At 39.1% G+C, this 25,775-nt stretch overlaps 1 protein-coding gene across 2 annotated transcripts in view; it reads left to right on the top strand.

Annotated features, from left to right (window-relative positions):
• Positions 1-307: 307 nt before the first annotated feature.
• The window catches only part of TDP1 (tyrosyl-DNA phosphodiesterase 1), a 51,427-nt gene continuing 25,959 nt past the window's right edge, over positions 308-25,775 (top strand). Inside the window, exons 1-13 of one of the 2 annotated variants that reach the window (XM_074868578.1) lie at positions 308-410; positions 1,177-1,727; positions 3,233-3,276; positions 3,951-4,006; positions 5,044-5,140; positions 7,286-7,320; positions 9,594-9,686; positions 11,334-11,504; positions 13,098-13,176; positions 14,878-15,063; positions 15,860-15,908; positions 18,919-18,985; positions 25,366-25,473. In XM_074868578.1, coding sequence (XP_074724679.1) covers positions 1,181-1,727; positions 3,233-3,276; positions 3,951-4,006; positions 5,044-5,140; positions 7,286-7,320; positions 9,594-9,686; positions 11,334-11,504; positions 13,098-13,176; positions 14,878-15,063; positions 15,860-15,908; positions 18,919-18,985; positions 25,366-25,473 — 1,532 coding nt within the window. In that variant the 5' untranslated portion in view covers positions 308-410; positions 1,177-1,180. The remainder of the gene's footprint in view (positions 411-1,176; positions 1,728-3,232; positions 3,277-3,950; positions 4,007-5,043; positions 5,141-7,285; positions 7,321-9,593; positions 9,687-11,333; positions 11,505-13,097; positions 13,177-14,877; positions 15,064-15,859; positions 15,909-18,918; positions 18,986-25,365; positions 25,474-25,775) is intronic. The other variant, XM_074868579.1, reaches the window with a different exon arrangement.

A 25,775-nucleotide genomic window follows, 5' to 3' on the forward strand; every position in this document is an offset into this window, starting at 1 on the left:
GCAGGCCGGGAAAGCCCTTCGGGCATCACCGGGCACCGATGGGACGGACCCATGACCCCTCCGGTTCCTCACCCGCCCGGCTGCGGAGGGGGAGGCTCCCCTCAGGCGGCGGCCGCGGCTGCCGCGCCCCGCGCCAGGGGACCCCAGGGGCGCGCAGCGCGGCCCCCGGCGGCGGCAGGCCCCGCGCTGCCTAGCAACCCACGCGCCGCCGCCAAACCCCGCGGAGCAGGAGCGGCGCCGGCGCCGATTGGCTCAAATCAGAAGCGCGCCATTGGCTCGGGAGGTGGGGCGGGGCGGGGCCGTGATGCGTGTGGTACCCGCGGGCCTCCGTCTCGGCCTTGGCCTTCTCCTCTTCCTCTCGGGCTCGGGGCGCGCAGCCCGGGTGTGAGCCCCAGAGGCGAGCCCCAGAGGTGAGCCGCTGCCCTGCCGGGCCGGGGGGGGCGGGCGCTGGCGGCCGGGGCGAGCGGCGTCCCGGCACGGGCGGGAGCGGCCACGGGGGCCGTTGGCGCCGTAGCCCGCGCGCTGGTTCGCGCCCCTTGGAGCCGGTGGCGGCCGCGGGCTGGCGGGCTGGCGGCGGCTGCCGCGCGCTGCCGCTGGCCCCGCCCCGCCGCGGTGCCTCTGGCCGGCGGCGGCGGCGCTGCCTTCCTCGCGGGGCGGTGCCCGCATGGCCCTCGGCGGTCGCGGCGACCAGCCTCCCGCCGCCCGCGGCGGAGGGCCTCGCCTGGGACGTGGGGGGCGGCGGATGGGAGCTGCGGGCCTCCAGAGGCGGCCGGAAAGGGTGGCCCTGTTTCGAGTCCCCGCTTCTGTGTCCCCTCAGCAGAGCGCGCTAGACCCCTAAACGTTAGGATCGGGACGAGAAATATCTGTGATGCAAATTATTATTTTGACTCTAGAAAGGATTTTCTCTGCGTGCCCCTATCGTGGCCCCTTTTCCGTGTGCAGATTTCCACCTTAGCGGTTTCCCAGCTGATGGCTGCTCCCGTTGCACGTGTTTCTTTGTTTCCTGGGCACAGAAACAAATAAGCTTTGTGCGCGGGGAAACTTTTCCGAGTCGGGAAGTTGCATGGAGATTCTGCCAGATACGAAAAACAAAGCTCCCTGGTAATAAGCAAATGGAAAGTAGGAAGGGAGGAAGACTTGAGTGTAGCAAAAATGGTGTTGTTTTTTAATCCCTAGGAACATGCTTCAGGAAGGTGCACATGGAAAATGGACAGTATCTAGCAGTGATGAAAGTACAGAGGAGAATTCTGATAGTGAAAAACCCTCTACATCTTCACTATTGGATGCTGCACGTGGCAGAACAAGTGGGCCACAATATCCATGCTCTGAAGCTAGGAAAGCTGCTCACAAGAGAAAAGCTTCTCCTCTGAAGCTCGGTGATAAAAGTTTTTCTACAGAAACACCTCCAGCAGGAAAACAGAGAGCTAGCCAGGAAGGCTTAGGCTGGTGTCTTTCTAGTAGTGATGAAGAGCCTGAAGATCAGGAAAAGCATGCCCACAAAGAAACACAGAAAGAAGAAAAATGTGATGCACCGAAAGAACACGCTCTGAATCTTTCCGGAGATGATGAACTCTCAGAGAATCAGCAAGCAGAGGACTATAATGAAACACTCAGTGAAGCCCAAGATACCTGGGATCTGTTGAATGGCGGGAACCCTTTCAGGTTTTTTCTCACTAAAGTCACAGGCATTGAACAGAGCTATAATTCTGGAGCCCTGCACATAAAAGGTGAACAAGTGGCTTCTACAGAAGTGGGCTTTTGGGAGACCTGTTTGCAAAAGAATGCTTATATTTAGTTTGTGGGTATTTTTAAATGCATATATTCTTTGGGCTAGCTGGGGCTTCATATTCTAAATGTGCAAATTGTAGGAATGGGTTCTGTTATCTTTGCCTTTCTCTTTTAGAAGTGTATAAAGCATTACTTTGCTGATACTGATTCTGTTGTAACTTCTGAGTTATGCTGCACAAATCTAATGTTTATCTAATCATTTAGCCAGGGCAAATCAATACGGTGCTTCTTATTGCTGCTTTCCCTGGGAGTTAATCTGGGGAAAACTGCTTGCCTTCATGGCGCTTAAAGGACTGCTTTTCTGGGGTGCCTGACCATTCTCCCTGAGTTTGCACTTGTCTTAATGCTGCTGAGTGGTTTGGACCTAGTAATTCACTACTGATGCAGTGCAAGATAGTACCGTGGCTTGGATTCGAGGGCCCATTTCAGTTCTATTAGAAATGAGTGCAAGTCAAGATGGAACGACTTTTTTGGTGTACAGTACCAATGCTTCAGGAATGCTGTGTAGTTGTAGTTTGACGTAAGGGGGAACAGCTCTGTGCACCTGTAAACATCCCCTCATGCAGAAATGGAATCTCATACATTACAAGGCAGAATCAGAAACAGATTAATAACAGATTTATGCACAGAAATACAATAAAATGAGGCAGAAAAATATTGTAGTTCTTTGAAGGAGAACGAATGATGGAAGACCTATACAATTAGCTTGTAACTTTTCCTCAACCTCATGTGCTCCCTATGAGCAGTGATTATTGATGGCAGCCTGGTGTCAGAGACCTCAGTTGCTTTACTGCTGTATCTTTATCTGCTTTGTGAATTCATTGTGGCTTTTGGCCTGTCCTCTCTTAGGAGTAGTTGTTCTGCTAGGTGTTAGTTGAGCTGGTGGAGGGTCTGAATTCTTGTTTGTTTAACCTGAAAAAACACATTTCTGTAGAGATAGGGCATGAAATATTTTGTCAATCCTAGAAGATATTTGTAGGATATGTTTTCAAGTTGCTGTCATTCAGTTATTGAGGGTATAAATTCTCAGTCAGCTCAGTTTTCTCTCTTACTGTGAATGAACTGAAGATACATGTACCTGTTACAGATTGAGTCTTTAAGCATTAACTATGTCCTTACTGCTTATACCCTGCCACAGTTCTTCAAGCTCTATCGGGGAGATGTTTCTTTCTCCATATGATCTTGGTCTTTCTCCTAATGAGTTAAAAATTTGTTTTCTACTTTGAGAGGATTAATGTTTTTTATAAACATAAGACCATAAGGGTTTCACAGGAGAAACAGTGACTTGAATATTCAGAACAGTAAACTTGAATGTGAATGTCTGTTACACCAAGTCTGTGAACAATCTGGCATTTGTGCTGTGGTAGTTACCAAACTGTTCAAGATGTGAAATGTTTACTTGAACCTTTTTTTTTACTCAATTATGCTTTAATGTTTTTAATAGATATTTTGTCTCCTCTTTTTGGGACTCTCATGTCTTCTGCCCAGGTGAGTTTTCTGTTTGCCAGATTGATTTCACTTGCTTATTTCCCTTTAACTGTAAACTAGAAATGCATGTTTGTGCCATGTAGCTGATATCAGCAGGGAACTTTGTTAAAATACAGAGGAAATTCTGTAAATGTTTTCAACTGTACAACAATTTGGTGAAATGTAAATATCATCCCATGGTCTGTTTAAATTCAGGCAATTATAAGACTGCTTTGTCTACTGTTTTTGGGGAATGTGCAACTGAAAAATGTGTATTTCTGTGTGTGTAAATTATTTTTTTTGAAAGAAAAAAGCTTTGCAATCTAGGAATGATACTTTTGTTATTCCATAGGGCTTTTGCTATCATTCCTGGTATAAGCACATGGCAGAGATGGTTCTTGAGCCAAAGCTTTTACATTATGTGTATGTGATTCTTTTTTTTTTAATTTCTGCATGCTAAATTTTATGACCACTAATATATGCTTTTGAATAACTTAAATTCATTCCTGAATTAGTAAGAGACACGAAAGAAACCATGTGAAATTCAAAAATACACCTGTCTTTAAAACATGCTTTGAATGATGTAAGTGGTTTTGAGTGCTGACTTTATGTAAGAAACTTTTTTGCTGTTCATCATTCTGACAAACTCTGTTTTTTCTTGTTAATGAGTCAGTTTTCTTTTTCTTATGTACAAGTTTAACTACTGTATAGATGTGGGATGGCTTGTAAGACAGTATCCACAGGAATTCAGGTATGTTTATCTTACAAAGATGAAATGATACAGTTTCCAAATCATTCTGTTCATTGCAAGTTCCTGTTACAAGTGGATGGTAAACACTTGTTTGCGGTTGCAGCTTACTGTTACCAATTGTATGCATAGACTCTTGGTTTTCCTTGTATGCTTATTCCACAGTGGTGGTTCTCTATTGATTTCTTGCCTCTTTTCAAGACTTAAATGGTCAGAGTTCAGTATGGCTGGTTTCTGATTTTTATTAATTAACACTTAGGAGGTCCCAGTGTGGGCTATGATGACAATGCAGTAGATGACCGATAAAGATGGAACAGGAAGCTTTTTGCCATACAGTTTACTGAGCCAAGAGGAAGGAGGGAATGTAGGAAGGGCACAAGAAAACTATGCGAAAACGATCATGATGATATGTCAATGGATATGGTATGGTTGTGGTTGCTGGACATTGTCATGAAAGCAGTTCTTACATTTGCTTGAAATTACTTCTTGATAATTGCAGCCTACTGCAGATGAAGTGAGTGTATGATGTACAGTTTTCTCTCGTTTTTTTGCTTTTTACTAGAAAGGCAGTAGAACAGAGTATTAGGAAGTGAAACTACTGCCAGAATAGACTTAGCCCCCTCCTTTTCCCTCTCATTCTTCCTATCTTCTCTGTAAGGTAACAATGATTAAATTGTCTTAGATCCACAATGTATATATCAATACTTCTGAGAGGTTTTATTTGTCTGTTTCCAGCTATACACACAAGAGTTCCTTACAAGATCTTGTATTATTAGTTTTTGTTTTGGTGTTTGATTTACTCTGCCCTTTCTGTTTCCTTTTTTTTTTTTTTCCATTAAAGTTTTCTAGTGTCTTTCTCTTAGAGGTTCTATTGTAGTTACTGCTTTTTTGAGTTAGGTAGTAAGGCATATAGCCCAGCAGGAAGATGGCACTAAAATCTATCAGATTTAGGGGTCAAAAGTCATAACTACAGGAAGAAATAGTTTAGACTTGATTACTAATTCACTTGATGTTTTAATAGTAATCTCCTTTTATTTAAGGAAGAAGCCATTGTTAATAGTTCATGGCGAAAAGAGAGAATCCAAAGCTGAACTGCTTGCACAAGCACGCCCTTATGAGAACATCAGCTTTTGTCAGGTAATTAACATGTGTATTACCCTCTGGTTGAAATTAAGCCATCTGTTGCACTCCAAATCTTGTTGTGAATGAAAAGAGACACACCTTATATGGGAAGGCAAGAATTTACTATTATGCTTGAAGGAATATACTTACCAGGACCATAGGAACATGGTTCCTGGTCTTTTGTGATTATGGTAGACTGTCACCCACAAAAGGTTTGCATGGAACAGCTGCCCAGAGAAGTGCCATGGAGCTCACAGAAAGAGCTGCACACCTTCTCCACTAACATGTTACACTCAAATTCATGTAATGACTGAAAAGGAAGCACCTTTTGTGTAAAGTGCAGGACTTAGTCCCAGTCACACTGTAATCTTAAGTCTCATCAGAGAATTATTATTCATCCAAGTATGTTTTACACAAAATGCTGTTACACATAGTTGCCATAATATTGTTAAAATTGCTATAAGCACACTTCCTGGCACATGCCATTTTCTCTCTGATGTTATGCTTACATGTTATGCTTGCTGTCCCTGAGTTGTAAAGTTACTGGCTTCAGCACTGAGGGAGTGATGTGGTTATGGCAACTTGCCAGTATTTCAGTATTTTTCTGGGTGGAATATATGATAGATCATGGGGATATCTTACTCTTTGTTAGGAGGAGGATAATCTTGGAATTTTCTTCCTTCTTGGGCAGTCTGGTAAACCTGAGCTTCCTAGAAATCGCTGTATTAATGCCAGACATAGTGAGTGCTTGAGGCCAGGATTTCTGGGCTGCTATGTGCTGTGATAATCAGGAGTTAGCACTAAGTTGTGGAGTAGCAACAATTTTTAGATTAAGATTTCAAGTAAACTAGCAATAGATTCATGGTTTTGTGTATAGTGTTTCCTTTTCACACACAACAAGAATTTGAGTGTAATATGTCCCATATGAGAAACTTGTCAGTGCAGTTAATAGTAAGTAGCAGGGGAAAATGTCATTTGTGATGGTTTTCCTATTTGAGTATACTGCTTCAGATTCTTCTGGTAGTCTACATGCTAGTCTGCTATGTTAGCACCCCAAAATGAAATGTGTTTTCATCTTCTCCTCCATGCCCGTATTAACTAGGCACAATGTTGGAGCCATCACTGGCTAAAAATATTTTCTTAACACCTGTAACTAGCATTTCATTCTCTCCCTAAAAATTGTGCTGTAAATACTCTTTAATAAGAGCAAAGCACTGATAAAAAAGCATTTCTGTTTGGCTTCTGTCCTTTTCTTTCCAATGTTAGCCATTAAGCTGCTTGTAACAGTCATTGTATACTTCAGAATCACAGAATTGTTGAGATTGGAAGGGACCTCTGGAGGTCATCTAGTCCAACTCTCCTGCTCAAGCAGGGTCACTTAGAGCCAGTCGTCCAGGACAATGTCCAGATAGGTTTTGAATGTCTACAAGGATGGAGACTCCATAACCTCGTATGGCAATCCATGCCGGTGCTCAGTCACCCTCACAGTAAAAAAAGTGTGTCCTGATGTTCAGAGGGAACCTCCTGTGTTTTGGTTTGTGGCCATTGCCTCTGGTCCTGCCACTGGGCACCACTGAAAAGAGCCTGGCTCCCCCTTCTTTGTACCTTCCCTTCAGGTATTTATACACCATGATCAGATCCCCTCTGAGCCTTATCTTCTCCAGGCTGAATAGTGCCAGATCTCTTAGCCTTTCTCATAGGTCTCTTAATGATCTTAGTGGCCCTTTGTTGCACTTTGCAGTATGGCCATGTCTCTCCTGTACTGGGCAGCCCAGAACTGGACCCAGTACTGCATGTGTGGCCTCACCAGTGCTGAATAGAGGCGAAGGATCACCTCCTTTGACCTACTGGCAACACTCCTCCTGATGCAGCCCAGGACACTGTTAGTGGTGCAAGGGCACATTGCTGGCTCCTGTTCAACTTGAAATTCTGCTGGAACAGTTCCAGCAAAGAGTTGTATTGCTGTTGCAAGTCTATCTTCTAGAAGAAATTAGAGAGCACATTTAAAGGTGTTGAGGGGAAAAAGAATGTATTTTGTGATCTGTCCACTAGAGAGCAGTGAAATGAAACAAAATTAAGAAGCATCTCTCTTTCTTCAACATTCTTGCATATAGGAATGCACAATAGGAATTTTTAATGATCAACTTTTTAATTTTATAGGCTAAACTGGATATTGCATTTGGAACTCACCATACGTAAGTAACAGCTATGAAACAGAAAGCTCCACTTCTAAAGATGACCACAGTGTTGGTACATGCAGTTAACATGATTGAACTGCTAAGTAGTGTCTAGTATCTTTATAGGATAGGAAAACAGATTATTACTGCTTGTGAAAACATAATTCTGAAGGCCTAATGTGTATTGATGAAAATCTAAAGTAGTATCTTTCATATTCTATGTGTATGTTTCATTTATCTGCAAGTTATTTTAAAGCCATGAAATAATTTCATAGAAAATGCTGAGGCTTAAAGAAAAATTTCCTTAATTATTTTGTATTTATAGATGATAGGATTGTTCCAGTTTAAGGAAATGAATCAACTATTAAGTAGATATCAGGTGTGCAAGTTAGACAATTGACATCAGTGAACTGCAGGTCCTGGCTCTTAACTCATGCCTTAATACCAAAAGTGTAATGCAGACTTGATCAGTCAGTGGCAAGTCAGACACAACACTGATTTACTGCTTGGTTTTTGCAGTTAACTTGGAGGATCTGGATATAATTACTGAATTTTGGGGTCTTTTCAAATAAAATACTTAATTTGATATTATAGAAGTGTCACAAAGGGCATTTTGTCTACTGCAAGATACAAATAACAGATTTATGTCTTGTAGCAAAGATCTTTGGTTTCAGGGCACTGCAGTATTTTTTAATCAATTGTTTCGTATAACTTGTTCTATAAAACATGACATTACATTAAAACGTTGTAAAACAACATTAAAGCATACTGACCTCTTTATTGCCTGTTTGGAGAAGAATATGCAAATAAAAGAAAGAAATCAGCATTTTAAAATTTAGTCTTGCTTTTCCCTCAGGTTTAGTGAGGGACATAAAAGGAATTGAGGTTGTTTTTCAAATTGATCATTTTTAAAGCTTTAGCTTATTTTCACTTAAGCAGTTCAAGCAGAAGCACTCATTCGCTGTATGCTCAACTTCAAATTTTTTTTTTTTCTTCCACCACACTTTGGGATAAATAAGTGATAGTGATGTTAAATGCTGCAGTTCTTTAACCATATATTTTAAAGAGTTGTTCCGAGTAGTGTATTTCTGAATATATCCGCTGCAGATAGAACACAAGTGAGTATCAGACCAGTAAATCAGATCTTAGTGGGTAATGAAACAATTTTGTTCCAAAAGAAACTTAACAGATTTTATCCCATCAAATATAAAGACTTAAATTCATGTTACTCCTGTTGTATGATGTAAAACTTAAATTGCACATCAGTGATTTCTTTTTTTTTTTGAAGTAGTGATGTTTTGGTCAGTTATCACTTCTGTATACCTTAATCTTGCACCTTATTTTGCTGTAAAATACTTATTTTACTGTTGACTCAATTTGTGCCTAGATTGAGGCATAACACAGATGGGGGGACTGTTTAATAGTTAGGGAGTCTTGCATATTGCATAAACTATGCAGTAAGCACAGGAGGGCATGTACAGGTACTTTAACATTAGTTTGCTGAACTCTAGCATTAAAAGCGGAAATTACTGAATAAACCATTGTCTAAATTTGAGCCTGAGATGACTTGCGTAGCATTATCTTGCCATGGGACAGCGATGAAGATAAACATGTTTTTCTTTACAGCTTTCATTCTTGAGCATTGGTTTCTGTGGAAACCATTTCATCCTTCAGGGTCATATGGATATGCTGTCTTTACACAACTACTGAAAACTTGTATATGAAATTCTGAGCACTTATGTTACAAAAAATACAGTCATTTTTAACTCAGTTACTAGTTTTAAAACTCCTTTGTGCTGTATCTTGAGTTTATGGTAGATAAATATGGTTTTTGCCATCTCGATGGTTAGTTACCTACATACTACCTTCTATTTTAAAAATTGTCTGTTAAAAGAACTAGGTTTTAATTAATTCAGCTATAAGCAAAGGCCTTTTAGTGTTCCTTATTTCTTTTTCTTACTATCTGCAAAGGAATAAGTTTGTCTGAAAAACATAGCAAATATAGAAAATGTTCTGCAAGTATTCATTTTTGCATTGGGAAATCAGTTACATGGGATGTTAAACTGTACTCTGGAATATATTGTATGATGCTACTGACAAAATACGTAGGGATAGTCTAATGACTGCCATGTGAGTTTGGCATGCCCATGAATTGAAGTCTAAGTGTACTATGCAGAACAAATCTTTTGAAAAATAATTATCTTGGAGCATTTTAATGAATTGTTAATTTATCTCCTGCTCTCAGTGTACTTGAAATAGATTAAATTATATGTATGGGGTTTTTTTTTAAGGAAAATGATGTTGTTGTTATACGAAGAAGGTCTTCGAGTTGTGATACATACATCCAATCTTATTGCTGAAGATTGGCACCAGAAAACTCAGGGGTAAGCAACAATCTCTAGCAGGTGTGTGTTCACTTTAATACTTTCCATAGGTATCTGCTACTGCTGGAGACAGGATACTAGGTCAGATGATCTGGTGCTACAAGTCTTACCCTCCTAAGATAGAGCTATCCTGCAAATAAAAAAATTAAACCTAGAATGGTGCTAACTGTCTAAGCCTGAACTCTGGTTGCTTTCTGCTGTAAATAAAATTATGTCCTGAGCTGGCTGTTAGCCTAAACTCAGTCTGACTAATTTAAGATCTTTTATTATGCCATGCTGTCTCTGTATGAAAAAACTACCTAGCTATAAAGTACTCTATATAAATCTGAAGCAGCTATTTAAAAATTATCTTAATAGTTCACAAATAGTTCACAAATAGTGAACGTGCAAATGTTCTGCTTCTGCTGTGACTGTATCTAGAATGTAACCTGATAAATTCTAGGCACATTGGTTCCTTAATACAGTAGATGGCCCAGTAGCCACCCAGTATCCTTCCCTTGGAACGAATTTACTTCCTGGTTTTTTTGGTAGAAGTTTTTAAACTTAACAGCTAGCTTGGGACATAGTTTTGTTTAGAGCACAAAAAATAGGACAAAGTGACATGTTAATATACAAGGTCCTTCAACCTCTAGTTGTCTTGGCTATTTTTATGGGAGCATTTTTTAGTTAGGTCTCCACAGTAACTCAGGGTGTAAGACTTCTTCATCAAAATAATTGAAAAAGACTTTTCAGAACTTACTGTCACCTCGACATCCATTTTGCTGCCATTAAATATGGCAAGGTTTTGAGGCTTTTCACTTGTCCAAGACAAGCTCTTATAAGGATTTTTGAGTGGCAGAAATACAACCACTGATTTTTTGTCTTTAAATCTTTTACTTAGGGATGGCTTTAGTATCTTTTGTCAGTTAGCTTTTTCAGAAAGCCAAGAATGCAAGAAAATATCTATTTGGGATGCTTAACAAGTTGCCCTATTTGTCAAACATGAAAAACATTTTCCTTTTTAGCATTGCACACCGCAGTAATATGCGGTATCACCCATATGAGGGTTCATGGTTTTCTCTGTTTCGTAGGCTTCTGAATTACAAAGGATCATATCAACACATAAAGTTGATAATGCAGAACCTTTGGTTTCTATGGCTACAATCATGTGTGACTAGAAAGAAATGCTAGATGTTTTCCCTGTGTAGTGCCCACCCTGTTTTATTCTGATGGAAGTTTTGAAGAGCAAGTTGTTGTGGGCTACTCTTCAAGCTATGCAAAACTTTCAGACACTAATTGGTGTTTTTCTCTACCATTACGCAAACCAGTAGCTTAGCAGAACGTGTGGCAGTGTTCTATTCATACAGAAAATCTTGATGAAAGGACTACTGGTTGGTGAGCCTGGCCTGTTTAACAGTGCTGAAAGCTGTAAACATATGCATGGATAAATGTATTGAGATAGTTGTTTTCATTTGAAAGTATTAGTTTTATGGTATTGAGTATAAGACTTGACGATTCTGTAATTGTAAAGTAAAGGCAAGTCACTTTATAGTTAGTATCACAATAAATCTGTCTAGTATTCATTTAGGAGCTTCGGATGTGCTTTAATCACTTACTAAAACCATGTGTTAATGTGTGGTGTCCCTGTTTTTGTGGCTTTGTTTTTAGAATATGGCTAAGCCCTTTATACCCAAGGCTACCTCAGGGAACAACTGGTTCTGCTGGTGAATCTGAAACAAATTTCAAGTCTGACCTAATAAGTTACCTGATGGCTTACAATTCTCCTACACTCAAGGAATGGATAGACCTGATTCAAGAACACGATTTATCAGAGACAAGGTATGTTATCTTGTGTTTATAGTAACTTGCGTGCTTTTTTCCAAAAAATTAAACATCTCTGTTAGGATCTGTTAGACCATGGGTTTGTTTTGTACACTACCTTATTCCAGACTTCAGTGTTCAAACATAAGTCTAACTTTAGGCAGTTTTAAAATCTATTTTATGGAGATTATGTTGAATTAACCAACTTCGAGTTTTATAAACATACATTTTAAAGGAATGAAAAAGGGTGCATCATCAGTAACTTGACAGAAGGTAGCTGTAAGTAATAGGGATTCAGAGTTTCATTTAAGTCAGTCTGTCTTAAATATTTGCTCCAATAAAATTAGCAGTGGAAAAAACTGCATTGTATTGGGTTTGTCATGTAAGAAGGATCATGTAAGCAAAGGTTGTTGTAGTGGGGACTTTGTTAAGAATAGGCTTCTGAATGTGTAAGGCAAAGTTCAATCCATATACATATGTATAGAATTTTGCCTGTTACAGGCACAGATTGTGTCTGGTAGACATTATGTTAATAATATATTTTGTCTTGAAACAGTTCTCTCTAGTATCACATTGCTGATACTGCTTAAAATAATTCAGGATGCTTAACTTCTATTAGATACATCTTGCATTTCCACTGAAATACAGTATTTACTTCAGAAAGTGTAAATCTCCTTGGCTGCTTAATAGCAGTTTTATAAGCTGGCAAAAATTTGTTGCAAAGAAAAGCTGAAAAAGGTCATAAACTGTGGTGGAAATAGACTGAAACCTTGTCTAGTTTAATACATTAAATAAAAAATGTGTTTTTTCTTTACGTGGAGTCTTACAAGATATGAGGGGGTAAAGAAAAAAAGTATGTACCTTATAGTCAGGTGAGCTAACAGCCTGAGCTGCTGTTCTTACTCACTTGGTTGCCTGTGTGAGCTTGGACAGGTTGGTTGAGCCCTAGCTGATGTGAGTTTATGCACGGGTTAGGGAAGAGTCACTTGTTAGGATAAAGATTGGTTCCTTGCCATATAAAATATGTAGGGGACATTCATTCATGGATAAAACTAGGCTTGAGATGCAGTAAGGAACAGCTGCTTAAAGCATCTGTTTGTTGTGACTCTGCATGGGTATCTTCTCTGCTTTCAGGACAAAGTTGAACAGGTTCTAAACCATTATTAGGAAGACAGTTGAAAAAGCTGTACTTTGCATCTGAACTATTAGGTGCGCAAATGAAATCTCATACCTGAATCTGTTGACTTGGATGTAGCAATAGATTGGCTTTACTCAAAATCACGTGCCCAGTTGTGTGCCAAACAAACTATTTGCATTTATTGCTAACAGCGTCTGTCTTTGCATTTTTGTACGCAGAAGTAAATGCAGTTCTTGTCTATACTGTAGAGCAGCTTGGTGGTGCCTGACAGCCATATAGAATGCTAATAATAAATTATGCACCTGAAAATCCGCTCTTCTTTATATTGTAAATTTTACTGAAAGATTAAATATTTCTGATTGCACTTCTGTGTTCAATCTTGCTGATAAGTTTTGCTTAAATACCTAAATACTTTACAAACCAAAACACTCCAGAGCCGCAAATAACTTGGTGTTGTTTTCTTCTTTATGTAGAGTGTATCTGCTTGGTTCTACCCCTGGACGATATCAAGGTAGTGATAAAGAAAAGTGGGGCCATCTTAGGCTCAGAAAGGTACTAAAACTATTAACTTTTTTGTTAATATCCTTTTAACTGTAAATATAATTTTGGAGAGCATTCTTTAGTTCCTTTGATTTTTTTTTCCAGCTATGATCAGCAATCTTTTAATACATTGTTACAGTTTAAGTTAGCAGTAACATAACCTTGAAACCTATGACAGCATAGACTTTGCACATAATATTCCTGGGCGTTACCATGGTCACCTTGTGGTCTGAATTGTTGTGTGCTTACAGATACCTGAGGAGTCACCATCACTCAAATGACTTCCTGTCTGCTGTTGGTGTTTCTAACAAGTGTGACACTATCAAAATCCAGTCTTCTGTGACTGGGAACCAAGTATAACTTCTTTCAAAAGCACTCACTGAGGAAAAATTTGTTGATACAGACTTCCCTGCAGATAGGGAACAGGCTTATTTTATTTCCTTAAACATTAAAGACTATTACAGTTTCTCTTTCCCTAATGACCTGGCAAAAAAACATCAAATTAAAACCAGTTTGCACATAGCTGATGTCATCAATTCAGTCAGGTTTTTAGTTTTGTTTACTACATTTCTAAGATCTTGATTTTCTTCTTGTTATTTTTTAATCAAATAAATAATTAGGAGCATGGATTTTTTTAATTTAGATTATTTAGATAAACCATAATGGTAAATCGTCATACAAGATTGCATATCTCAAGTTTGTAGGGCCCCTTCTTTTTCAGTATTTATTTAGAATCACGTAAGCTATTTCATGTTACCTGTTAAATGTCTGTCATAATTGGGGAGCTTTTAACCTGTATGTCCTGCTGAAGTGGCATTATTTCAAACTCTGTCATGAATTTTACATGGAATTCTAATGCTGTTCATGGCAAACTTCAGTGACATACAAAATGTCTTATCACATTGCTTTCCAACACAGGGTCACTGTTTTAGACCTCCCCTTGCTTGTAAAGAGGTTGCCCTTTCTGATATATGTTGTTTGCACGTTCTTTTGCCTAGTAAGACACTGAATGAAAAAATAAAACAGAAAAAGCCTGTAAAGGATAAAGATGCCCTTGTGGCAAATGTTTCTGTGATTAAAAAGATTAATTTTTTTTTAGTGACAATGCAGATAGACCTGGTGACACTACACAAGCCGTTTAGTTATGTGTCCTCTCTCGAGGGGGGAGAAGGGTAGCCACTACATACAACTTAATATGTGCCTATATCCATCTGGTTTTAATGTGACTTGAAATTCTATTCACAACTAAAGAATTCCTCTAAAAGGATTATTTTAATTTTCTCTTCAATTGTTCTTTTATACCCTCTTATTGTAGGATTCTATTGTAGCTGGGGCTTTAGAATGAGAGGAATTTTATGGCCAACAACCACCAAATATAAAAAGATTTAGTTGTTTAATTTATTGTGACTTCTGAAGCTAATGTTTCATGTTTTTAGGACGAGCTGCTAGCATTCTTTTTATCCATTTTTTAATGGTTGGCTTTGGTGCTTTTGGATAAAACTTGTGATGTTTGATCTTCTCTTGAAGGAACAGTGGGTTTATTTGGAAAGCCTGATGACTTTTTTTTTATTGCAAAGTTAAGTAGATAGTATGAATGCTAATCTCTTCCACTGTCAGAAGTGAATTACAGAGGTATCAGAAGTGATACTGAACCACTAATTAAGATATTCTTTCCCTGTTGAAGTCTAACAGTGTTTCAATTTCTCTCACTAGCTTTTGAAAGAGCACGCTTCGTCAATACCAGCACAGGAATCCTGGCCTGTTGTTGGACAGTTCTCAAGCATTGGTTCACTGGGAGCTGATGGGTCCAAATGGCTGTGCTCAGAGTTCCAGGAGAGCCTGGTGGCTGCAGGCAGCAGCGTGACGTCTCTCCTGAAATGTGATGTTCCAATTCATTTGGTATGTCTTTTAGATGCTAGTGACCATTATTTAACGTTTATTCCTTTGTTGTTTAAATCTCACTCATTGGTTTGCTTTTAACATTAGGAAGATGTTAATGTAGTTTTCATCCTGAAATCATAAGGATGCCACTTAGTGACACTCTTGTATGGTATACTCTGAAAATGTACTATGATCTCCATCTTCATGACATTAGAGTATATATAATTAATCAAAATTATATTCTCATTCTATAGCTTGTCTTCCATTGAGTTTTGTAGATGCAAAATGTAGATGTAGTACATCTGTACTACTGAGATGTAATTGAACCCTGAGTGATTAATGCCTAAACCAAATTATCTTCTAACCTGGTTATTAGCACAATTAAGGGGAGGAGCAGAAACATGTTTATGGCAGGAGCTTGTTAAATCAAGGAGAAAATGTTGTCAAACTATGCCCTTATTGTATACTAATTACCCCTGCATACTCATATTTGAGATATGAGGCTAAAATCTCATAAATTAATGTTAAGAGCTTACTTTGACCACCATGGAAGTGGTTGAAGCAGGATTGTTTGAGTCTTGCTAGCTGAATTTGGTAAGCTCTGCATGAGTACTAAAAATATTAAAGACTTTGTTACTGGCACACAACTAGTTTTAAGCTGCGGTGTAACTTCATTCTGAAAAATGAAGCTTTTAATGTTTTGGTTTTTTTCCTCAAGTAAGTTTTCTTTAAGGTGATTTTTGCTTGAAAATTGACAGGTTCTGTATTTAGTGTGTTATTAAAGTTACTTTTTTTTTTCCCCTCCTCCATGAAGGTTTATCCTACTGTGAGCAATGTGAGGCAGAGTCTGGAAGGCTATCCTGGTAAGCAGATGAACCCCTGTTTATTAGCTTTTTGTGGTCATAATGTCCTGCAAAATGACTTCAGTGGTTGATGTTGAATGAACCTGAAGTTGTCGTCTTGCTGAGAACTTGGTAGAGTAGGTGGCAGTAGAATCCTTTTATTACTGTTACTGGAGCTCTGACTCTAGCTCTCCTATTGTGACTGAATAGAAAAAGCTTTGTGGGCATTGGTATATAATGTTTAAGTCTGTATAGCCACGTTCATATGTTGCTGTATAGGAAAAAATAGCTCTTGCCCACTGTTCTAACTCTAGTCATACTTTAATTTTGGCAGAAAATTCAGGTTTGAGTGTGCCAAGTTCTTGTTTTCTTTGCAGTGTCATCCTGCACATCAGATACAATGGAGAATAAGATGTTTCACTACTCATCAGTCATTTTTTTAATACTGTAATATACAATTGTTCTGTTCAGTCTTTCCATGTTTGTGTTCGTGAAGTCAATCTTATTTGTATAGAAAACATAACCCCAGCCAACCTGAGAGAGGAAGAGGTACCATAGTATTCTGACGCAGTAAATCCATTCTGTTTCTCAAAAGCAAGCACGCAGTGGGTTACACCCATGCATACTGAGGGAGCTGTCTGATGACTGTGAGGCCCTTTTTGATTAGTCTTCAAAAGGACAAGGCAATTGGAAGAGATTGAGCACTGAAAGAAAGAAATTTTCTTCTGTCTTCAGGAAGGATAAGAAGGAGAATAACTATAGGCCTGTCAGTCTCACCTTGATCCCTGGAAGGGTGATGGAGCAAAGAATTGTGGAAACCAAACATAAGGACAAGAAGGTGATTGGGAGTAGTCAGCATGGATTTATAAAGGAGAAATTATGCTTAATTAACGTGATGTCCTTCTACGATGAGATGACTGGCTTGATGAATGAGAAGAGTGCACTGATGTTGTTTATCTTAACTTCAATAAGGCTTTCAACACTGTCTCCTACAACATCATTACCGACAACCTGATGAAGTGCAGACTGGATGAGTGGACAGTGAGGCGGGTTGGAAACTGGCTGAACTGTCAGGACTCAATGGCCATGATCAGTGGCCCGAAGGCCAGCTGGGGGTCAGCCACCAGTGGTGGTGTGTGCCAAGCATCGATACTGGGGCCATGCATTTAATATCTTCATTCATGACCCGGATGGTGGGACAGAGTACACCGTCAGTGAGTTTGCAAATGATACAAACTCAGGAGGAGTGGTTGATGATTGTGCTGCCATTCAGAGGGACTGTAGAGGCTGGAGAAATGGGCTGACAGGAACCTCATGCAGCTCAACAGAGGGCAATGCAAAGTACTGTGTTGGGACAGAAATAATCCCAGGTACCAGTACACCCTGGGAGTTGACTGCAGGAAAGCAGCTTTGCAGAAAAAGACCTGGGAGTGCTGATGGTCACTAAGCTGAAGATGAGCCAGCAATGCATGCTTGTGGCAAGAAGACCAACAGCATCCTGGGCTGCATTAGGAAGCACGTTGCCAGGAGGTGACCAGTCCCCTCTATTTAGTACTGGCAAGACCACATCTGGAGTGCTGTGTCCAGTTGTGGGCTTCCCAGTACAAGACAGACATAGACATACTGAACCAAGTCCAGCAAAAGGCCACAAAGATGAATAAGGGATTGGAGCATCTGTCATACAAGGAGAGGCTGAGAGAGCTGGACAAGAGAACTTTCCTGGGAGATATTATCAATGTGTATAAGTACCTGATAGGAGGATGCGAAGTGAAGGCAGATTCTTTGCATGGTTACCATTGAAAGAACAAGAGGCTATGGACATAAATTGAGATACAGGAGATTCTAGTGTACCCTTACAGCAAAACTGTTTTCTGATGTTTAAATGGAACAGATTGCTCAGAGTTTGTAGAGTCTCCATTCTGGGAGATACTCAAAACCTGACAGGACATGACTGAGCAACATGCTCTGACTCTGCTTTGGGCAGGAAGTTATTCTAGATGATCTCCAGAGGGTTCTTCCAACTTCGATTCAGTGAGTCTTTGACATCTCTGAATCCATAAACATGCGTTCCTGTTCCAAGCCTGATACCTGTGCTCCTATGTAGTATGAAGTAGAGCAGCTGTTGAACTCTTCTAACAGTTGGTGGAATTTGAACACGGGGCTAGCAGGAATGCTTTCAGCTCTCTATCTTCCCTCTGAATTGAGCAGTGCTTGGACATATGTAGAAACTGCAGCTAGTGAGTTTATAGGTATCTATGATATCCCACAAGTAAGTTAGGGTCTCTTAAAATACATCTGGTTGTCTACAGCATCTGTTCAGCAAAGTTGATACTCTTGACAGCCAGAGATGCAATCTGCGCAATGACTCCTCACTCATTTCTCTCATATAATGAAATGACTTGGTGAATTACATAACTCTATATTTGTGCAAATGAACAGCTCTGTGGACTCCTGCAGTTACTGCATTCCTGAGAGTAGTAAAGCTTTTGTAACAGATCTTCTAGGACAGGTTCAATGCAGTGGGTTTTTCATGTTTTCAATACACTACACTACCATAATTCATGCTGATTCTTCTTTGTTAAATCCATTTCAAGAAATCACAACATGCATTAGCCAAAGACCAAATCAATATAAATACAATTTAATCAGAGAAGTTCTTGCTCTTAAAAATAATTCTGTTTGGTTGTCTTTTTTTCTGAAAGTTGCTTGTTTTATTCCCTCCAGATTGTATGGGTAACGATTTTAATCTGTTAATATCAAGCAGTATCATAACAAAAAATTACCCATAAACATCTATCATCTAAGAGGACTTAATTCTATAGCCTGTATACTATTTCTCTTTTTTCCTAGTGTAAATCTGCAACCTAGTGTTTAGGAATTTCTTAAATTATAAGAATGACAAAAAACCCCTATATACCATTTTCTGAAAATAAGTCATGAGGATAGTACAGATAGCTTATTCCCGAAGATGCTTCCTGCTTTTAGAATGTCTTTCAAAAAACAAATATACATGTTCTATTTTTTCCTTAAGCTGGTGGCTCACTTCCGTACAGTATACAGACAGCACAGAAACAGCTGTGGTTGCATTCCTATTTTCAGTAAGTAGAACTCAGTTGTTTTTTCTTAGACTGTGTTTAAACTTACAATGCTGTAATGTTTGAGTGTTAAAACCAAATTAAGGCGAAGTGGTCAGAAGCATGATAGTCTTAAACTCCTTAAAATAAAAGCCTTTGGTTCCTTATCTGCTGGTGTTATTGCTAAAACATAGTCAAAATGTGCTATTTACCTGTAAAGATGATACGGGATACTGCTACTAATGGAGAACACTACCAGACTTTGGATTTTGTAAACTTCTATTTAAGCTTTCCTTTTCTGAACTGGAATAATGTTACTCCTCTTTTTTTCCCTTATTTTTTTTTATTTACAGTTGTATTTCACTTTCCCACTTGTGGTTCAGTATTAACAGGATTTCAGCTGAGCCACAATAGTGTTAGAAAGGCTGGTTTTGTTTGGTTTTTGAGTGAAGCAGTCCTGCTGCAAAAATTCTTGGTCCCTTATGGTAATAACATCTTCTGTGAAAGGTGACTGATGTTTTCCATTAAGAACTTCTATTTTCACGTGCTACTAATTTTGTCAAATTCTAACAGTCTGACACATTCCATACCAGATGTCTCCCTCAGGCTGAATCTTTAAAAACTTAAGCGTGTTTTGAGAACAATGGGAAAAGTTGTTTTGCACAGATCAAAAAAAAAAAAAAAATTAAATCTCATAACCTCTTACAAGACCACAGCACCCCATTCCTGTCACCAGAAACTTTTAACTCCTGCAGGTGGAAGTTGCTCTGGTAAGGTACTTTAGCCATGTCTAAGTAAGAATGTGTAAAGTTGTGTATATATATTCAGAGGGCTGAGAATGCAATTGCTAGTTGCAGAGAGCATCCTCTGTCCTGGAGTGAATTGCTGCTATGAGCCTTGCTGGTCAGTGTCCAAGGCATGGAACTGGAAAAGAAAGCATGTGAGGAGGCTTTGTCTCTCCTGCCTTTGAAGTGTGCCCTCTGAGCACATTCAGCAAAGGAAGAAGGCTAGAAACACCTTCAAGACTTCAAGATTGTTCAGTCATGATTCAAAAAGTGAGGAGATATAGAACTGGGGGTGTCTGTGCAGCCTTAATTCAGTTTCTATAAGCATATACCTCATGAGAATCTTATTGGAAGAAAAATGTAACCTATTTTTGGTTAGTCTCTTTAGTGCACAGAATGTTACTTGATAATGAGATCATTCATTATTTTATTCCTGTTCAATGGAAAAACACCCACATACAGGTCTTGTTGGGCATACTAGGGTCCTGCTCTGGCAATAAAAGGGCTGTTTTCAATTCATCTGTTGAACTGGTTGCAGATGATGAGTGGCCATGCATAATTGCTCTGTGGTGACTCCCCAGATGCAGATTCTTGCCCTGCAGTAACACAAGACACTAGCCCTTGAAGAGAGCCTGCATGAAGCTGTTACCATAAAGCAGGTGACATACAGCAGCTTCTTATCTGTGGTAACCTGAGAGACACAGAAAATGATAGGTCCTATTTCAGTAGAATTAAATATAAGATGAGCTATTTTAAAGATTTGCCATAATGCAAATCTTTGGGCAGTAGAGAGATTAGAGGAATTTGTCTTTACCTCACTGGAAGATAATACAGAACTAGCAAGAAACTAGGGATCCTATCAGAGTTGAAAGATAAATACTTTTATACTTAGAGTAAAAGAGATGGAATAGCTCCTTTTTACAAGTAAGAGATTAATGGGTTTGGAGAATGCTGTCCTATAGTCTCACCCAAAGAGGTAAAACCTCTACCCCACACATACAATTTTTATAATGTCTGTGGGCTGCTTTTCTATCTCTTCTGCCAGTTGAGTGTATTTAACCTATAATGTAGCTCTGAATTTTAATTTCTCAAAGTAATTTTCTCAAGGTGACTATTGATTTCACTTTTCTGATCATAGAGAATGATTACTAGACTGCTTTGTTAGATTAGCTACTGTGCAAATGATGCAATTTGCTGTTTTCTCTCTGGTAGGGTTGCTGGTATTTTCCTTTCAGTATTCAGGATTAATTGATAAGGAGAGATTTGCAATGCTTAATGATTTCTGTTAATTACAACTTTTGAAACAGTTGGTTAGCTTTAACAGTACATAAAACATTGTATTTTAATGCTCATTTTAATTGATTTTTATTACCACATGCCTTGTGTTTGTGCAGTTACATTGTCAGACTTTTATTTTCCAAGAATGAAGAAGTTGGTTTGACAGAGTTTGACTTCTTGTTGACAAGTCGATAATCGTAGCTGTAGTAGAGCTTTGTGTTCTTTAGGCCTGTAGAATTTTGAAGAACATCTTTCTTTTCAGTTCAAAGAATTAAAGTGTTGTTCCCCTAACATCATAAAAGATGGGAGCTATAGAGCATTTGCACAAAGGACCTACTGTTCTCTTAAGGTTGAGACAAATGGTGTGAGTTGTTTTAACTATGTTCAGGCCTTGTTGCCAGTATCTTGAGATGGAAAGCCTGTTCACTATTTGAACTAAGAACTAAATGATGAAAGAGGTGGTATTGTAGAAAATTAGTTATTCCTGGCTCTGTTTATGGGTTGAGTGTGTCTGCACAGATTAATTTTCAGGATGTTAGGATTATTTGGCTTCCCTGTCTCAGTAGTTCCACTTGTAAAGGGGCCTGTGTCAGCTCCTTTACCTTGTTTGTGCCAGAAATATCAGATATCGATGGCAATTGATACTTGGTGTATGTGTTCCAGCTAAATGCGCTGCGATTGCCGTGTAGTCTCCTTTTCAAACTCAAAAATATATTGTGGAATAAAGCAAATATTTATCAAATGTTTAAAAATTTACTTCTGAAGTTCTGCAACTGGTTAAGGACATATAAAAGCAACAGCTTGTAAGCATTCATTTTTGTAGTACAGTGCAAGTGAGTGCAAAGTATTTTCATTGCAAAGTATTTTTAATGCAAAAGATACCTTATTCATGGTAGAGAACATTTTTCCCCTCCTCCTTTCCCAAAAAAGCAAATTATGTGAAACTCAAAAATAGCTATTGGAAAAATAGAGGGATGGGATGGGTAAAAGCTGTTGCAGTTTGAGTTGGAAAGCAGATTACATCTTTAATTCAGTGCACCTAATCATGACATTGGGGGCTGTGTAATTAAAAAGAAAAAAGAAAAGCTGTTGACTGAAATGCCACAAAAGACTGTGAGGGAGGAAGTTGAAGCAAGTTACTGATAAAAATGTCAGGATTAGTGGTCTAAAGTCAGAGGTAAGCTGTATTAGTGATAAGGAGTTCTAGTCCTAGGAGTGTAAAAGAATAAAAACTAGCAAAAAGGCTTTAATGTTTAACTGTTCAAATTCTGATAGTACCTACTCTAAGCTAAAAACTCAAGTGTGGGGTGAGGTAAAGGTATTAGTTTACATGGTACCATGGACTCTTAACTGTCAAAAAAAATTCTGCTTCAGCTGTGGCTTTGTTCCATAAAATTCCTCAAAGCTAGTTTCATTTAACTTACCATATTTATCTCTGAGATTGAATATGCCTGAAGTTTGTGGCAACATGAGATCGGTCCTCTGTACATCCTCTGCCAGCTGCATTCTAATGAGAAGTTTATAGCTTAAAATGTGCTAAGCCAATTTGACTAGAAGTAGCCTGAAATTGTTATATTGACATATGCTGTCATGCTTACTGAGCAAAGTAACTGGTCTTGTATTTTACTTTGGGCTTTTTGTAATCTATTTTGGCTTTTTTTCTGAAATATGCTGGGAAAGTTCCATGGTGAAGTTGAAATTTAGCTGTATTGAGGAGATTAAATGATACATTATACCTGTCTAAAACCCCTTCCAGTTCTTTGAATTTATCATTCCATTATGCAGTCAGGAGATAAATTGAGTTTTAGGCTGAAGAGAAAACACTTCTTAAATACTTCTTTTACTAAAAGCATCTGAGTTTTTCAATGAGGCAATTACTTTAAAAAAAAAACCAACACCACACAACAAAAGCAAACACCCCCCACCCCCCAAAAGAAAAAAACACCCCACCAACCCAAAACCAAACCACAAACAACCAAACCTGACTGGAGAACATAATCACTTTCTTTCCTCTTTTTGTCCTTACATGTTTGTGCTGTCCTACTAAAGAAAATATGGCCAAAATGTATGCTCCCCTTTCTGACTTCAACTTTCTGGAATACCAGTTTCGATCACTTGTAATTGAAGCTAACTACGATTAGATTATTGTAGTTAGTAGATGAAAGAGAAGCGGTAGTACTCTTGCTAAAACACAGTACTTAATTGCATCTGTCAAAGATAAGGAGGCAAAAAGGCAGTAGACTGAGGTAGTATCTCAAATTATTGCAGTTAATAGTGGAGACGTTTGTCCTTGAGTGAGGCAGCAGGATAGATCTAAAGAAAATCTGTGTTCAATTCTCAATTCTGCTATTTTTCCTGGTTTTCATTTCTATAATGTTACTGGAGTTACCAAATTATTGTTGTGCCTTAGACTTAAAGATAATGTTTGCCTAAACATTGAGCCAGCAGTGTGCCCAGGTGGCCAAGAAGGCCAATGGCATCCTGGCTTATATCAGAAATAGCGTGGCCAGCAGGGACAGGGAAGTGATCTTACCCCTGTACTTGGCACTGGTGAGGCCGCACCTTGAACACTGTGTTGACTTTTGGACCCCTCACTACAAGACACATTAGGGTGCTGGAGCGTATCCAAAGAAGAACAGTGAAGCTGGTGCAGGGTCTGGAGCACATGTCGTACGAGGAGCGGCTGAGGGAACTGGGGGTGTTTAGTCTGGAGAAGAGGAGGCTGAGGGGAGACCTCATCGCCCTCTACAACTACCTGAAAGGAGGTTGCAGAGAGCTGGGGATGAGTCTCTTTAACCAAGTAACAAGCGATAGGACAAGAGGGAATGGCCTCAAGTTGCGCCAGGCAAGGTTTAGACTGGATATTAGGAAGCATTTCTTTACAGAACGGGTTGTTAGGCGTTGGAATGGGCTGCCCAGGGAGGTGGTGGAGTCCCCATCCCTGGAGGTGTTTAAGAGTCGGGTCGACATAGTGCTGAGGGATATGGTGTAGTTGGGAGCTGTCAGTGTTAGATTAATGATTGGACTGGATGATCTTCAAGGTCTTTTCCAACTTAGATGATTCTGTGATTCTGTAAACTGTCAGTAGTGAGATAAAAGCGACTAAGAGGATTGTTGAGTTATGGTATAGCCTTACAATCAGTACGTATGGAAAATGTAGAGTTCTGTAGGGGAACACAAGTTTAGTTAGCTGTTTCTGTATTTTATATATATTAGTCTGTTCTTCAGAAACAGACTGCAGTGTGACTTGCATCAAAATATAAAGAGGTCTAGTTTGCTCCAAACACTCATACAGTGCTTCAGCTCTTGCCCTTTAGGAATGCAGGACTGTTCTCAGAAACAGTTTTCTTTCCTTCATTGGAGGATAGGGTTGTTAACTCATGTGAAAGTTAGTTGTGAAAGTCAACTTAGGTAAATTAATTCCAGCCCTTCCACTTCAGTCTTCTTAGGCTTTTAAATGAACACAGTTCACCTAAGCAGTTTTTCAGAGCTGATCGATTCTTTTTGATTTGCCATTTAGAAGAGAATGCTAAATTAGGGAAACAAGACTGTGACAATCAAAACCAGAGCCTATTATATTCCAGACTGAGGAAAGAAAAGTCTCTGGGTGGAAGAAGGTGTATTTGGAGGTCTTCCTGATTTTGATTGAGGACTAACAGCTGTGAGTGGAAAGTGCTTCTAAATACCATGATTACATACCTTCAGTTATGTACATATATTTACTGCTTGCTTACAGTTTAGTTCTGTAACATTCATACTAAATTACCCTAGCAATAGCTTGTTGTTTTAAACTAGTTTTTTTAGATACACACAGATATGACCCCTCTCTTAAGCCCTCAAATTTCTCAGTGGCTTAGGAGAACAGAAGAGGGAAGAGGAAGAGTAGTGTCAACAATTAATCAGTTGCTCCCTGCCTCTACTTCATGCATAATAAATTGTAATAAGCTTGGGGAATTTTGCAAGGTTTAATTTGGTGCCAAGCTCCTTTGCTTAAAGGCATAATCATTGACAGTCTTCAAAAAAAAATGCTGGCTGGAAGTTTGGACTTAGTTTCTTGAGTGCTAGCTAGAGTGGAGGAATGAAAAAACTTGTTAGGAGACCCTCGTACACTGAGGAAAATATGTCTGGTTTGTAAAGGAAAAAATCCTGCCCTTCTAACTTCTACTAAGATTGGATTTCAGGATTAAAAAAATCAGTTAAAGTATTTTCAGCCTTTCTATAGGGGAAATGAGTATTAAATGTGACAAGTATAGGGTAGTAGTATTGAGAACATGGCACTGCAGTATGGTATTTTTTAGACCCCAAAATAAAACTGTATATGAAAATAATTTCTTTTTCTAGCAAATGGTCAGCAGAAGTCTCAGGTCGAAGTCACGCTATACCTCACATTAAGACATACATGAGACCCTCTTCTGACTTCCAGAAGATTGCATGGTTCTTAGTTACAAGGTAAGCAACCATACACATCTTAAAGTCATGTATAAAGTTCTTGTCAGTTGCAGGCCCAGTTGAGTTAATGCCATAATCCTCGTAATACTATAAGTACTGATATGAATTTTTGTCCACATTTAATGTTTCTTCATTGTGTTGCCCCTTTTGGGGCTGCAGATTGAAATTACTTTGTCAGGAACTGTTGGCAGTTGCACCAAAATCTTGTCTGAGCTGTAACTGCCAACTTCAGGGTTCAGCATCAATTGAAGTGATAAGTATTTTTAAACCTTGGGTTAAGTTTTTTTAACGCATGCCGTACA

This window comes from Strix uralensis, chromosome 4 (genome assembly GCF_047716275.1).
Source record: "Strix uralensis isolate ZFMK-TIS-50842 chromosome 4, bStrUra1, whole genome shotgun sequence".
NCBI classification, from domain to species: domain Eukaryota; kingdom Metazoa; phylum Chordata; class Aves; order Strigiformes; family Strigidae; genus Strix; species Strix uralensis.